Source organism: Eublepharis macularius, chromosome 2 (assembly GCF_028583425.1).
Source record: "Eublepharis macularius isolate TG4126 chromosome 2, MPM_Emac_v1.0, whole genome shotgun sequence".
Taxonomy (NCBI): Eukaryota; Metazoa; Chordata; class Lepidosauria; order Squamata; family Eublepharidae; genus Eublepharis; species Eublepharis macularius.
The window spans coordinates 198,357,270-198,374,685 of record NC_072791.1 but is presented as its reverse complement, the minus strand read 5'-3'; the positions used below and the strand labels follow the sequence as shown (position 1 = coordinate 198,374,685).

Here is a 17,416-nt window from a genome sequence, read left to right as displayed (position 1 = left end):
GCATTTGCTCACTCTTCCAAGAGAAGATAGCATAGGTATACATGTGCATTATTAGAAAGTGTGCTGGGGGCAGGGGAGGTCATTTTGGTCAGGGCCCCCAGAACCTGGATCAGCCCTGCATTTACATAATAGTTAGTCTCCATGCTTGATGCAGAGGTGCATGCTGTACCCCCTTTCCCACTGCTAAGTGGTGACAGCAATTAAAGTAGGCAGCTCACCGTAAGTTAAGTCCTACACTTGAGCAGAAGAATGTAGAACACTTTGATTATATTTACCTGCTAAGCCTGCTAGATATCTAGTCACTTCTCCGCACTCCAAAATGTCCAAAACAGGTATAAAAAAAATATTAAAATGCCCAAATCAATTAAAGTCAAACAGAAACACAGAACTATGTCAAAACTACTTAGCAAACCACATGAATATGCATGCAGCTGCCATAAACTGAATCAGACCGCTTGACTATCGAGTTCAGTATTGTTTACTCTGATTGACAACAGCTATTCAAGGTCCCACGTAAAGGTGAGCTTTCATAACACCTACAACCTGATCTTTCTAACTGGAGATGCCATGGATTGCAAGCCCCCAGAAACTAGCAAATTAGCAATCAAGTTCATCTGGGAAAATGTGGGCATTCAAGTATACTTTTCCTAGGAAAGAACCAACACTTTGAATTGGGCCTGTAAACCAAGTGGAACCCAAATGTTCTTATACCTGGCTAGGGAAGCCATGAATTTCATAGCTAGGGAAGCTATGAATTGAACATGTTCAAAGGTGCTGATTAGTCATGAGCTGATCACTAGGTCTGTTCATGCCAAAAAGCCACAAGTGCATGTTGAACAGGGTTGCACTGTGCTTTTGCAGAACTGCACATGTGCACAGTTGCTGCCAATTCAAACCAATCACCAACAATTACTGTCACTAGGGAAGTACTTAGAAGAACAACAAAGGGTAGGATTTTACTAAAAATATCCTTTACTGATGACTGATTGATATGATTTGTGACTGATTGAATTGTCTATTTAAACAATTGCCTGCAGAGTGAAGCAGTCATGCAGTAAGGACGGTGATGGAGAGTAGAACTCAATGGGGCTCCATGAGAAATTGAACATGCATGTGCAAAAAGCTGATAGAGTGATGCAACCTGCCAAACAGCAACAAATGGTTCAACAAGCGGTTGAACAATTCATCAAGCTATTGTCTCCCTGTGCATAACCAGTGAACAGAATGTGAGCTGGACTGGCAAATTTTTGAGCATCCTTACACCTGGCACAATGTGCTCATCCCAAGCAAGAGGCTATCTGCTGCATTCTGCACCATCTGAAATGTTTGGCCTTGAAGGTCCTAGGCCTGGAAACAGCCTGTACACTAGTGAGGGAGGAATGACATAAGGGCAAAGCTTAGCCTTCATGTGAAACTATTGCTTCGAACAACAGATTCCTGGCAGGGGGCAATTTTCTGACCTCCAAGTTCCAGTATCTGTATGTCCACAGAGCAGGGATCAGATGGGGAGAAATCTTTTTTTTAATTTAGATGCCAAAATATCTCAGGCCAGTCGAGCATGGCATAAATAGTGGAGTGTGTACACTTACAATAAAAGGTAAAATGTCATTCCTATGCAGACTAGTAAAAGTTGCATTCTTAAAGATAAAGCTTTGTATAGCCTTTTCAGGGAAATAAATGCATGGGCATAAACTTAGTAGGCTTATATTGACAATGCATAAGGAGTTGGATCTAACCAGCTCTTCCAGGAGTAAAAGGAGGAGGAGTCTCTAAAGATGATGGAGGGGACTCGCATGAAAAAAAAAATCACACAAGATAGTTGCAGTGAGGAGGAGAACCTGGTGAAATCAAGCAGAAAAACCTCGTGCTCCCCAGGATTTACCCTGTGCTCCCGGATTTACCCCATGCTCCCCAGGATTTACCCCGTGCTCCCCAGGATTTACCCCGTGCTCCCCAAAGCTGAGGCCATTTTCCATCTTCATGGCTATGAAAAATCTACACTGCCACATCTCCAAACGAACTATTTTGGTAAGAGTTAAATTTTTTTGCCCTGCAGCCTTTAGCACCAAAGTCCTCATTTCCCCCCATGCTGTCCTTGCCCCCAGAAAAGGTTAACAAAGAACACTGTCTGTTTAAAAGAGGCACAGAAGAAATCTGATCCAAATCCTTTCTTTCATTATCTCTGAAAGAGATAGGATTGCTAGGTTTAACAAGGAAAATCTTCAGCACAAGGGGAACTGAACAGACCCAATGACCTTAATTACAGTAGTGAACCACACTTGCAGTTCAGTTCAGATGCTGACTGTTTAATCCATTAAGGATCTTGCCAGAGACTTCCACATGAGTACATTTCGCAGGCATGACATTTTGCAGTGATAACACTGGCTGCAGCTGTAATTGCAACATCATGCATGCCATGACTGTAATAAGAATTCAGTATAATCATTTGTGTTTGCAATGTAATCAGACTTTCAAATGGCAGCTTTCTTGCCCATAGGTAAAGCTTTATAGGTTTGCAATTTTTCCCTTGGTATTTACCCAGATGTTGGGCAGAATTGCATTTAAACACATTTAATTCTGTATGCCCATCATTTTACAACCCAAGAGTTATTCTTGGTTTTTACTTGACGTTATCTGTGAGTCCTAGCAGAGTGCACAGAGGAAATTACAAACTGGGTTACAAGCTAGTTTCTTTGCAGGTAATTGCTTTCAAGAAGGAATTGGAATTGGCAGAATAACTGGCCTTAATTGTAAGACCTCCTTCCCTGCTAATGCCAGACTATTGTATTAAAAAGCCATCTAATGAGAGAGGGCCTAGAGAGCAAGCAGGGCTCCTTAGGCAGTTTTGGTGCTAAAGCCTGGGCTTTGAGCAAGGGACTTTGGCAATTCACCATTTCTCAGCCTAAGTCAAAGAAGGGAGTAGGTGACGTTAGAAGCAGACTTTGGCCTCTTTAGATGGTCCATCCCTTCTAGGAAGACATACAGAATATAGTCCCATATACTTTTTAAAAAAAATTTAGTTAGATATATTGAGATCTGCACAGGTACTGTAGTCTCGTGCTCAATATCTGATGCTGAATAGCTATGACAAGAATTAAAATACAGGTTAACTAAAATAGATTAAGTTAATTTGTTACAAAGATAAGATAAAACACAGGAGAAATGATTAATTAAAAATTATTGATACTAAAGTTTGGGTATAAGTAACTAAAGAGAGGGAATGAGAGTTGTTATACAATTTAGTTGTGCTGTTACATATTCTGAATGTATCTTTCTGTTCGTCTAATCTAATTTTAAATGTTGTGCTTGTATAAGTACTTATGCACTTTCTACTGTGATATCTTTTTTAAAATGAAAATCTTTTTTTTAAAAAAAGATTTAAAATATAAATGCACCGGCGGTAAAGCAACTGGCTGGTAGAGGACAAGTAAACGCTGAGCAGAATCCATTACTTTAATTGCAGCAACGGTATCAAACTTCCAGCAAAGTTCAAATGCTTTTTATTGCGGTATGATCACACACGATTAAGACGTCAGCTTTGACTATATGTCCTAAGCATCATAATATCAATATATATGTATGAAGCAGAGTTCTCCCATGGGATTACACAGACCTTCATCAGATGGTATTTCCATTAACAGCACTATGGCCTGGGGAAATTCCTGCCATTGAAAATCCTTACATGACTGATAGCTGGTCAGCCCTGTAGATATGAAAAGTGAAAACTGCAATATAATACATTGCTATGCAATGAATCAAATAGATGTCACATGCAAATCTCTGTTCAGGCATTTGCAAATGCCAGCCTGCATGTGCACAAGATCTATTTTTGTAAACTGGAAGGCCGTTTAAAAAGACTACATTTACTTATTATTTAGATATTTCTTCTTTGCTTTTCTCCCCAGTGGGGACCAAAAGCATATAATATTGTTCTCCTTTCCTCAATTTTAGACTCACAACTACCCCATAAGGTAGGTTAGGCTGAGAGTGACTGACCCAAATCCAACAAGCTTTTCTATCAGAGTGGGGAGCTGAACCCAAGTTGCCCATATCCTACTCCCATACACTTATCACTATACCACACTGGCTCTCATCAGATCTTCAAAAGCTTTGGGACCCTTTACTTGAAGTTGTATAGAGTATTCTTAATTTATTTGCAAACAATGTTCCCAAATAAAATCCTTGGGTAGATACTTTTAAAACAAAGATCAAGAATAGGGCTGTGCGCGTCGGGTTTCTAATTCGGGTAAATTACCCGAATCGGACCCAATCCGGAAAGATTCGCAGCACAGCTGACCCTCCCTCCAGGTAAGGTAAGTGGATGGGGGGGGTTCCCCAGGGGGGTGGGGGGTTGAAGGGTTGCCCCAGGGGGTGGGGGTAGGGGGAGGAGTTGCCCCCCTCACTTCAGTATGCTCCAAATATTTACAGAGCATACCGAAGCAAGTAAAGTACTTTAAATCCGAAGCGGCTTCGGAATTAAGGTATTTCCAAAAAAATTTCCTGCTTCGGGTAAACCCAAAGCGGGAAACCCGAATCAACCCCCTCCTGCACACCCTTAATCAAGAATAGATACAAAGATGTCTGTCATGTCAAACACTGGGAAAGTGTTCTGATACATGGATCCAATATTGTGTCTGTAACTGTACTCAATCTGGATCCATGGGTCATCCATGCAACATGCAGCTTTGACAAACGTGATCTTCAGTTGTAGCGCTGCAACGTATTTCAACACCTTTATGTGAATAGCTCTAAAGTATGGAAGTGTCTCAGGCTTTAACATAAGTACATTTAGCTTTTTAGATAACAAAGGATCAGAGGCCCCTTAATAGGAAGTAGGAGTACTGTCATAAGTTTAAAAAATTCTTCTATCTTCCCTAATATGCTAATTTTGTATGTGTAGATAACTTCCTTTATGAGGGAAGTACTGAAATTCTCAATCTTCCACCAGCAGCTTGAAGTAGTACAGTCCAGTAAAACATACATCATGGCCTCTGATAAAGCAACATGGCACTGAATTGAAAGCCAAGCCAAATATGTACTAAATTCCAATATGCTCTTAGGTTAGTACATGTGTGAACCATCCTGAAAAAATAGAAATGAAGTTGTCACACTAGCACACTGCCCTGGGATTCACCCAAAATTCTAAGGCTAAACCATAGAGTTTGAGGTGAAACCTATAATGTTGCCTTGGTGCGATAACCTCACTTCTATGCGGGGTGAGGTTGGCCAGAAGTGACATTACATGTCAGCGCAATGCTGATGAGCCCCCACCATCTTTTCTCTGCCAGCCTGTTAGGGGGCAGGATGAAAAGGGGGGGGGCTGGCCCCCTTACTTTAACCAGATTTCTAGTTAGTGACAGTGTATTAAAATGCAACTGTGTGCTATGGAGGGACATCAGATTCTCTAGCCATTTACAGAACTGAATGGCACTCAAGACTTGAAGCATAGCATTCTATTATACCTGGGGTCTCTATACCACAGGTCTGTGTCTTCAACTGGGTCATGGGGCTCTATTTGCTCAGTCATGAGTCTGAACAGAGCTGCCATCTTCGTTGCTTTTTTGGAAAGACCTGGTACTAAGGCATATGCATAGAGAGCAAGGGCACTATGTCCCTCCTCTCTTTGTATGCTTAGAGAAGAAGCAGGACAGTAAGGCAATAGTGGAGAGAACTCCTTCTTTTAACACAAGAAGATTTGGTGACCCTGGCATCTCCTCTGGCTCCTCCCCTTCATGTCAGGTGACACTGACGTCACCTGAGATGATGTGTGCTTGTAGTTCAATGAATTCCAGGCTGCTACCTAGGGGTTAAAGTAGGTTCCTGGTCTGGAATGAACCACTGTGTTAAATACTTCATAGAAAATACTTCAAATTGTGATTCTATCAAATAAATGTAGGCATTTACCTCGGAGAGCAACAGCAAAATCTGTTTTTTAAAAGCTGCTCTCTAAATGCAGCTGAAAGAGATATGGCAATTAGATGGTAGAGTCTTGAGGTGGTAAAATGGAATGCACCACTTCAGAGTGCGGATTGCATTTTGTAAGGATCCTCTTCATGAAAGCTTCTCTGAAAGTAGAAAACTAGCATATGAGAGACAGAGCTACAATGTTACTTGTAAGGTTTTACTAGGTAGGTTGGTAGGTGTCTTCACATGGGGAACATTCAAAAATGGTACACCCCTCACTAGTTGTCTGAAGTGGAACTGTCCATTCTACCACCTTGGCCCTTGTCATCTGCTACACTTATAGACCGGCTTCTCCTTATCTCTTCCTTTATTTTTTCTTCTTTACTTATTTGTTTCATTTATACCCTGCCTTTCTTCCGAACAGAGACCCAAAGTAGCATACATCGTTCTGCTCCCTTCCATATTATCCTCACAACAACCCTGTGAGGTAGTTTGGGGACAAGTGTATGTGACTGGTCCAAAGTCACTCGAGAAGTTTCCACGGTAGAAGATATGAACCTGGGTCTCCCATATTCTAGTCCAACACTCCAAACACTATACCACACACACACACACACACACGTATGTACGTATGCATGCATGCATGTATGTATAAATAAAATGCCTATTAGAATTTGTATTGCTCAATTTTCCAGTGTCAGAAGAGCACTTTTGAAAGAAAACATGTACAGTACTTTTAAAAAGTATTTGCTTAGAGGCTATTATTTTCTGTGCTGAAAGGAGAGTTCACACTCCCATCTTTTTCTCGCAGTGCTGTTATCACACCATAACCTGGTCATTTGAGATTTACACCAAGTTTTCACTCTGTGACAGATTTTTGTTAACACTTGCACAGAATTGCTGTCAACAGGGTGGAGATTCTCCCTCCCTCTGCCTGTGTCGGGAAGACAAGAGATACATAAAAGGCCCGACTTCTGCAGCAAATCTGTCCCATTCAGACTCTTGCTTTAGAAGAGAGTGCAAATAATCCCCCTTGCAGTGAAATGTGGGAAAGTCAAGCTCACCTTGAAACAATTTCTATTACCTTGTGCAGTTTTTTTCTCCCCAAGTTTTACTTTAAGCCTCTTGGTTTTCAAATGGCACATTCATTCCATCTGGATATGCACATACATTTTTATGACTTATGAATTGTGACATTTAATTTTCTTCATCAACATTAGCAGGTATTTATTTACAATAATGGTTTACAGCTTATCTAGCACTAGACAAATTTCATATTACAAAATGATGGCTGAGCGGAGGAAGAGCGTTCATTTGCATTTAAATTCACTTTTAAAATGGTGAAATCCTGCCACCCACTGGACAGCCACAAAACCAAGAGACATCTCCTGTAGTTAGCCCCAAATCATACCTGAAAAGAAGACTCTCCTGATAAATATAAATTACCAAGATTTATACAAACAATGGTTGGTATTAAACAATAGACAAAGTTATTTGCTTTGCAAGCAGTAGCTAAGCAAGCATAATAACCTTACCTTTTTGCATTCTTTCTCTTTTCCATTTATCACCTTATGATTCATGTTTGGATTTTTCTACAAAAAACCATCACAAAATACGAGTGTGTTCCCTGTTAAAAGTCTATGGTCTGATAAATGAACATGAAGTTGGTATTAACAGTAAATCCATTAAAAAATAATGTTTTAGAAGCAAAATCTATTGGCGCTAGATTTGAGAATGTGAAATGTATATGGCATAATACATTACAAGACATGAATGTGAAAATTCCCCTCTTGAAGCTTTCTGTGTATATGGGATGTAGTAATTATTGTAGATGAGGGCTCTAATCCAGCTCTAGATAGGCTTAGCATTTGATATCTACAAGCAAGGACACACATTGCCTTGAGCAATGTGCATCTACCAAACTCAACATGCAGTCCTCCTAAGCAGAGTTATATGCTTCTAGGCCCATTGATACCAATGGTTTTGAAGGGCATGAGAACTGCACTGTCAATGTGGTCCATGTGGTCATGATGATGAGGCTGGGGGTACCCATTTGCAGTTTTGTGTAGGGATTCCCATACATATCAGCAAAATATTTCTCAAGGTGTCCCAGTCGAGAAACGTAGAAAGAAATCGTACCTTGTCTTGGTCACGGTGCCCAGTTGTTGTTGTGCTTGGATGAGATTAGCCAGCTGCTTCTGGAGTGCCATGTCCTTCCCGTGAGCTTGTCTAATGAAGGGATGCTCTAAAAGGTGGGTGACAGATGGACGTTTTTCAAAGTCCTTAATAAGACACCTGCAAAATACAGCAATCAGCTTACTTATACTTGAATGACTAGAGTTATGTACAAAATAATCTCATCCAGGGTTAAATATCAAATTGTTGGTTTCAAAAATTTGAATTTTCCCCCTTATAGATTGTGCAATGGTCCAAAAATTTGGCTCTCGTACACCAGCTTACATTGTGATTAGCATTATTTACTCTCTATGAAATTGTCCTCCCTCCCCTTAGCCATGGGTGGGGCTTTGTCTCATCTCCTGGGAAGGAGTATGTAGACAATGTCCAGCAAAGCATAAAGGGCAGGTCTCTAAGGATATTTAACCCCCAGAAGCACTCTAAGTGTCCCACTACTTGCTAGACTCAGACCCCAGACTATCTACAAATTAGTGAATAATTACATACAAAATCAAAATGACAAAGTACATAGTTTAAGAGAGTTTAGAATGTTCGGTTACTTCCTTTGTGATATCTGAGAAGGCCAAAATTCTCCACACATCTTAAATAGGACACCTGGGTGAGTAATAACTAATCTCAGTGCAAGTTAAATAACACAAGCCAGTCAAAACCAACAAGGGTGAGAAAATAGCTAAGGAGTCATTAGATCCTCCCCATACCACAGTTCCAATATGAATTGGGGCCTCCCATGGCTACTGTGTGCACTTTGCTTTGATCCTTACAATATAACCCTAAGCAACAGCCATCTAAGCCCTTCTATGGACTTAAAAGAGCAAAATTCTGCTTAGGGTTGTACTGATAGCTGTTTAGTGGGATTCACATCCTTATCCTGTACATGTTTATTCAGTCCCATTGAGTTCAGTAGGGTTTTCCGCTAGGGAAGCATGAACAGAACTGCAGCCTTAGGTACAACTAACATGAGCTAGATGGAAGTTATGAAGCATTGGCTGAATTTCAAAAGCTGCCAGAAGGTTAAAGGAAAACCTAGAAAAAATGTTCTGTCAGTAGAAGAGGAGGCATGATGTTGGGAACTAAAAGAATTATGCATATTACTTGAAAATCTGTATTACATTAGAACTCTAAGATCTGATACTGTGCAACCACAAAGAACTATGTCTAAATAAATGTCCAATAATGTGACTTCCAAAACAAATTAAAATAATATGGACCAAGTATAAAAATGACTGAAGAAACAGATCATTCTTTCTTAAAACACCTCCCACCCCAGGTTATTTCTGTTTGTATTGGTTTTTCAAATTTGACTTGGCTTAGCAAAGTTGTATGGCCCATCATTTGAGAAGCAACAGAACAGAAACTCTCATGCAGCAAGATAATGATTCTAAAATATGTGATTAGATAATTTCCAAGAATTTCATACCAGTTATATCAAGAAGATAAAAAGGAAGAAATTTACTGTTAACAGGTTTAGTTTTATACTTCACATTTTGCAGTCTCCTATAAATCAATGGTTTCATATAAAAATTTTTAGAAAACTATTTCAGGACAAAAGTGGGACACATCATATGCAACCAGGTAATAAAACCAACATCTTTAAAATACTCAGTATCAGTGGCAACACAACACCACCTATATTTACACACTTTATGCGGCATCCGTGTTGCCTAGCTCAACAATAACATAAGGACAAAATATACTCACTCATCACAAAGGTCAGACTCACACTGGGAGCTTTTTTTAAAAAAAAACCCCAACAACATTAAAGTAGGCTTCCTAGAATAATCCAGCATCTGCCAATCGGAGTAATTTTCATGTATTTGATCCCCCAGAGTTCTTCTGACTGTTCCAAGGAATGACAGCTTGGAAAATGTGCAGTTTTATAAAGGATCAAGAGACTCTTGGTGTCTGTCCAAACTGGCACCTCTTGACACAAAAACTAAAGAAATAAAAAGCTACTTTATACCCATCCTCCTACTGCAGAGGTTATAAATTCTACTGCCGCCTTCCCATGAAAAGAAATCAATCACTTGGCTTTTATATGTTCTGGTTTCTATTGTTTTGTTACCCATCTTTTTTTTTTAAAGGAAGTGTGACCATATGTAGAATACTGTATTTGTAAATCTCTACAAACTTATATTTTATGTTTTGGGAAAAAAGTTTATCAGAATAGGAGAATAACTGCATACTGTTTTAAAATCGTTAAGACTTTAAATAACAGCTATTTATTGAAAACAAACCCAGAATAAAAATAGTGGGTTTTTTTAAAAACATGTTTGCATATTAGGGTTGCCAGGTCCCTCAAGTCTGTTGCCAAGAGGGTCTCCCCAAAAATTTTAAACTGTGTACAAAATCCAGTAGTGTCTGCTTACTGCTAAATCACTCTTCTAACATCATATATGAATCACAGCCACTAGCAAAAACTATTTTATCTATCACAATGAATACTTTAACCAATACACAGTCTACTTAAACCAATACACAGTCAATGAATAAAGAACTACATGTGGAATTGCATATGTACAAATCAATACAGAACAATGTCTCTCTGTCTGTGTCCACAAGTTGTCCATAATATGTTCTCAACTCCAAAGAATGTTCCAACCTGATAGTCAGCATTCAAGATGGGGAAGAAGTGAAGAAAGTGCTGTTGTGCTGTGCAAATCCATGTTCTTTCATCCACAGGCTTGAGTGTGCAAAGGAATCCCCTTGCCTCCACAACAGCAGACGTGTTCCAAGTTGCACTCTTTCCCCTGGAGTTACAAGGAGGACACTGTTCCCAGCCCGACAAAACGCTAGCAATTTTTGTTCCCCACCTAAAGGAGGACCTTCCCCTACATCTTGAATGTTGACTATCAGGTTGGAACATTCTTTGGAGTTGAGAACATATTACGGGCAACTTGTGGACACAGACAGAGAGACATTGTTCTGTATTGATTTGTACATATGCAATTCCACATGTAGTTCTTTATTCATTGACTGTGTATTGGTTTAAGTAGACTGTGTATTGGTTAAAGTATTCATTGTGATAGATAAAATAGTTTTTGCTAGTGGCTGTGATTCATATATGATGTTAGAAGAGTGATTTAGCAGTAAGCAGACACTATTGGATTTTGTATACAGTTTAAAATTTTTGGGGAGACCCTCTTGGCAACGGTTTTCTACAGTCTTTCCCATAGCCTTTGTTTTTGTTAGTGGTTAGGTCCCTCAAGTCTCCCAGCGGGAGACTGGGATGCTGGCTCCTACCCTGTCGGTGCTCTTGTTGTTGTGACCGTGTGTGCGTGAAGCGCGTGTGCGCATGCTCCCAGCATGCACAATGATGTCACTTCTGGGAGTGATGTCACCACGCAGGGTCAAAGGGCACCCCAGTATGACGATGTCATGTGTGCTGGGGAGGGCCAGAGAGAGCAGGCAGCACTCTCTCTCGCCGCCGCACCCCTTGTCCCTGCTGCCGTGGGCGGCACAGGGACAGCGGCAGCTGCGGAGAGAGAGAGAGCAGGCTATGGCCACTGCAGCTCGCTCTCTCACCACCACCACCGCAGCGCCCCTTGTCCTTGCCGGCACCAGCTGCATAGGGGCGGCAGTGGCCACGGTGACAGAGTGAACCGCAGCGGCTGCAGCGGTGGCAGTGAGAGCAGTGTGCTCTTGCAACCGCTGCTGGCTCTCTCTCTGATGCCGACGCCACCTGCTCTCATGGCATGGGAGCACACTCTGCACCCAGGGAGGGGGCACCCCAGGGAGTGTGTCCCCCGCCTGCCAAGTAAGTGGACGTGGGACAGGAGGGTGGGATCGGGGCATCCCCCACTCGGAGCAGGGGAATGGCAACCCTATTGCATATATATTTCAATAACGCCTTCCCTTTATAACCTGTTTTGAATGTCAGAACTTATTCAGCTTTTGATATGATGCAAGCGAAAGAGTATTCCTAAACATACAGACTTTCAGTGGCCACCAAGACTGCCTTGGTAACCCAGATTGGGAAGAAAGGTGGGATATAAATCTTATATGCGTGAGATACATATGCACACTAAAATCTCCTAGACAGAATGTTCCCATGGCTACATTCACATAGAGGAAGAAAACATGGTTACACAGCTTCCAGGAACATGATATAAAACATGTCTGTGCATTTATACAATTCACCACTGCCACACTGTACCACCCAGGAGAATAGATAAAGCTCTTTCCCCTTCTCACCCGCCTTAGCATCTTTAAACATGAACACAGCAAGCTACATATTGCCAAGATGGCTTGCGAAAACTTCATGGGAGTTCAGGAAACCCTGTTTGGCACTTGCAGCATGCTGCAATGTTGTATAAAGATGTTGGGGTAATGATGAGAGGGAAGATATGTGAGATGGAATCCAAAATCCACTACCTGAGACCTCTGCAGTAATTTGCTTGCTGTAGAACAAGCCATTGTGTGAACATTTAATGTAATGTAATATATTGTTTAAAGCATTTTTATGCCTCCTTTACACCCAAATAGGGTCCGTAAGGCAGCGAACATAAATATACTAAAAAGTTAAAACATTTTTAAAACCAATTTAAATTTAAAACATTTAAATAGTACAAAAATAATTCAATAAACACAAATACACAACACCAGGAACAGAGTGGAAGGTCAGTAGCAGTTACTAGGGGTATGTCAAATGAAACAAAGTCTTAACCCTCAGGAGGGAGGCAGCAGATGAGGGGGGGGGGAGATGAAACTCTCTGGGGAGGGAGTTCCAATTTTTTGGCACCACAACTGAGAAGGCAGGTTCTCTGGCTGCCACCTATCTAACCTCAGATGGTAGGCGCATCCAAAGCTGGGCTGTCCTTAAGGTGTTCTGAGTCCAAGCCGTATAGGTCTATAAGGTCAATACCAGCACCTTGAATTGGGCCTGAAAGCAAATTGGGAGCCAGTGTAGATTGGAGTGATCTAGTTCATATGACCCACTCTAGTCAGCATTCTGGCTGCAGCATTCTGCACCGACTGTAGTTTCTGGACAGTCTTCAAGGGTAGCCCTACATAGACTGCATTGTGGTAAACTGATCTAGATGTCACCACATCATGTATAGCAGTGGCAAGACATTCCCCTTTAATGAAGGGGCTTGTTGCTTTCCATGTTGGGAAAAATGTGGAAGCAGGCATTTTCAAATATAGAATTATATTCTCAAATATATTATACAAATACAATTATACAAATATACAATTACTGAGGCAGTAATTCTAACTACCCAAGCAGTCAAAAAGTGATAAGGACAATCGTCACAAAGCATTAAGAAAAGACTGCAAAAATCATAGTGACTGTTATCATTCAGACTATGCTGTTCTGGGTTTATATGCTGATTTCTCTTGTAAGAGGGTGAACATTAGTCTACAAATAGTAAATCACTAGTAAAACTGTTCTTAGACTGTTTGAATCTGTTATGTGTGTGTGTGTGTACATGTGTACACGTGTGTGCATGTGAGAGACAAACTATATTTCAAAGGAAATAGTTCTAATCTTATCCTCTGTCTGACATCCACTGTTTTCATGGATGCAATTCATGTACGTGTTCTCCTACCTGCCACCTGCACTAGAAAAATTTGGAACTCTGATCTGCTGTTTGTGCACCTGTTCTTAGAATTCTATAGATACTTTTAGTTGGCCTCATTGCATCATCAAATGTGTGTAAAACACAAAGCAGCATATTTGGAAGTCTGACATTTAAGGAAGCAATTTATATAAAATTACATTTACATACATACTCAGTGAGTACTTGGCAATAACGCTAACAAGAAGATGAAGCAAAAATTACTATGACGTCTGTAGCACCACAGTCAGCGATTGATTTACACTCCAGGTTTCTCAGAACTAAGTCTCACTGATTTCAATGGGATTTATTCCCATATAAGTGTACTTGTTATGAGTACAGCCTGGTGCGGAGGGCAATCTCAACTCCCCTCTGTCTGGAGATTAGGGGATGGGGCCACCGGCCATGTGACCATTTTCGCCGAGGGCGATTTAAACTTTAAAAAACTCCCCCCTTTTTCCAGCTGACCCAAAGTGATGTCATTGTGCAGTCCTGAGTTCCACCACCTCTTTTCCCAGGAAAAAAGCCCTGCTCCCATCCAGTTACTAACCAAGGTTGACCCTGTTTAGTTTCTGAGATCGGATGAGATCAGACTTGCCTAGGCTATCCAGGTCAGAGTACAGATAAATTAGACAAGTAGAAACTTACAAGCAGGGACTTACAAGGACAAGAGGGTGTAACTGGCCCAAAGTCACCTACTGCGCTTCCATGGCAGATTGCAGATTTGAACCTGGGTTTCCCTGAGCCTAGTCTGAAACTCTTAAGTACTACAACTCCGGCTCGGGACAGGTCTGTATATAATTTTAAAAAATGGTATAATTTACATTGTGTATAGGGGCATTGTATAGTATTTAACGGTCATGGAACTATATAATGATTATATGCTCTTACTATGTATTTTCACAGAATGCTTGTTGAGCTCCACTTCTGTGGAGTGAGGCCACCCAAGTAGATATTAACAACAAGTGACTTATATTGGGAGCTATACATGTAAGTGCTGTTTTTAGTTTAACTATATATAGTAATATTTTGACAGCATTCTGGACTTACACCAATATTAACTGACACCAATATGTTTATTTCTATTTTTAATTTTAGGTTCCATATTTAAACTACCAGGCCTGAACCAGCAACATTTTATATTTATGAGCCACAATTTTTATGTGTGTGTAATAACAAATTAGACCACTGAGCTAGGGCCAGAGAGCTAAAACGTGTTTGGTTTCTGTATATGTGCAATCAATTTTGAGATTTGGTTCTTGTATATGTGCCAACAATTTCCTGACTCTCTGCAACTGATGTTATTAAGTCTCACGGTTTTTAATTTTGTTCCATGGTTTTTAATCGTTTCTGCATAATTTCTTGCCGGCTCAAACTTGTTGGTTCCTGACTCTTAAGTACTACACCACACTAGCTTTTGTGCAATGGCTGCTGATGTTTATGAGTAAGCAGCAGCCAGGCCTGCCAATAGTTGCTGTTCAGCCTGACCAAAACAGGCCTGGAAAGGGCCCTGTCCCCTCCCTCTGCATCTGACTGACAGAAATCAAGTCTTCAAAGCTGGCAATACTGTTTGGTTGCCTAGCAACCCCCACAACAGCCAATGACAGGTTATTCATTTCTTAAAGCTGCTTCTGTTATTTGTGGTGGGGTATCATTTATTTATTCCAAAAAGGGAACCATTTTCCTTCTGTCAATCTTTTCCTATAATCTTTTTTTAAAAAATAGCCCAAATCAAAGCAGAGGAGTTATCACAACATTTTACTGCAGGTGTAAAAACGTTTATGGATAACAGTCACTCCTACTGTTCATGGGGGAAGGAGGAACAAACGAACAACAGAGTCTAAGGTCACAATCGTGTGAATGCTTACATAAGAATATGTCCTACTGAACTCAAATTGAATTTTGAGTAAGCCTGCATAGGGTCAGACTATACATGTCCTGATTAATATTATTATTTAATAGTTGTCTGTCCAATAGCTCTATACTGCAAAAATGTTATCCATATACAAAATTATGTTATTAATATGACAAAACCTATCATTATCTAAAACCATTTGGTTATCTATTTACAATCCTCCTGCACTGAAATAAATAATATATACATAAAAGAAGAGCTCCTTGTGTGCACAAGAAGTCCAACATGTAGGCATCAAGTCTTTAATCCAACATCTTGTTATACCACATAAGCTGCGTGTATGTAGAACCAAGATATAGGATTACATCTTAAAGATTCACTTTTGGCTACTTCATCAGCCAACATAGCAACTACAGTTATAGATATTGTTTCGTTTTGATGCTCCACATATGTGGGTTTGAGAGAGAATGCATAGTGTTTTACAGTTCCCCCACTTAATTCCACAAATCATGATGTAATGACATGATACTGACCAATATTCACATTTCCTAATATTATGGTTATAAAATCTTGATGGTTTATGACTGTAACTAATAAAAGTAAAAATATACTGAAAAAAACCTGCTGCACATATTGGCCTTGATGAAAGTCAATCCATTGAAATTTTTGCACCTTACCCCATGCTTTCTTAGCTGAAAATTAATCCCTAGAATTCATTAGTGCCACTACATTAAATGCAGGTTGCAGCCATTTGCTGTCTGTTCCGTTCCTGAAATCCAACATCCAGGTTCCTAAATACCAATTTCATTCTGTCACAATTACAGGCAAAGATGAAGCATTTATTAGGCAGGAACAAGAAATGCACAGGTCTGACTCAAATAGCCTCTAAACACCCACTGGCTGCTTGCATTGAGATGATAACATTGTGGGAATAGCTGTGCCTTCACAATGTAAGCTGCCATTTGCAGCCAGCAAATCAGAAGATTGAAAGGGAAAGCTATTCATCAACCATCTTGTGATGCGACCAAATATTTACCAATGAATAAATGGGTAGAATTAGAGGTGGTGGCTTAGCTTGTCAGAAACGACCTCCACGGCCATCCCCCCCCACCCCAAACCCAGTTTCTAGTGCAGTATTCATTATGGTGGCCAGCACTGAGAGAACAATGCTTACATTTCTTTCTTTAAATAGGGAAGGGAGAAAGTTATTCATTAAGGACACGTTACATAGAGAATTAGGAAATTCCTAGCACATCGTCGTGATGCCATGACATCACAGGGTATTTAAACTTTTCATTTTCAATGAACCCTGTCCAAAGTCATCCACTTAAGTAGATATACGCAGTGAGTGTGGACATTAATGACAGACTGTCAGTGCAATCTTAAACAGAGTTATACTAAGTTCTTTGAAGTCAATGCACTTAGAAGGATGTAACCCTGTTTAAGATTGCACCGTTAACAGATTGCACCATCTGAATGGCCCAGTGCACAGATGAACAACGCTTTCAGAACTACGAGCCACAGATACACGTACACACCACATTCATTTGAACACAAGTTTTAATTTGCTTCATTTATAGTCCACCTTTCATGCTGAGACCATGAACTTCACTGATTGTGTATAATTTATTTCAGCCATTACGGAAACCATATAACAAGCTGCACCGCAAATCACACATAAATGTTGTACAGATCACACATAAATGTTGCATCCTTAAAAATGTTTGACAGAGAACTAAAAACTCTGAAATTTCCAAAACTATTTACAGGGATGATGATTATAGCTAGGATTTCTATTTTATGGCATCTCCTTCATGTGAATAACCTTGTCTTTCTGCAAGCAACCATGAGGATTAGAAACTGAAGTCAGTGATGAATATCTGTTTCATTCAATTCTACCCTGACT

General features: G+C 40.2%; 1 protein-coding gene across 1 annotated transcript in view; it reads right to left on the bottom strand.

Moving 5' to 3' along the window:
* The window catches only part of MYO3B (myosin IIIB), a 307,149-nt gene that overhangs the window by 212,211 nt on the left and 77,522 nt on the right, over window positions 1–17,416 (bottom strand). The window contains 1 exon segment of the mRNA XM_054972682.1: window positions 8,044–8,199. Coding sequence (XP_054828657.1) covers window positions 8,044–8,199 — 156 coding nt within the window.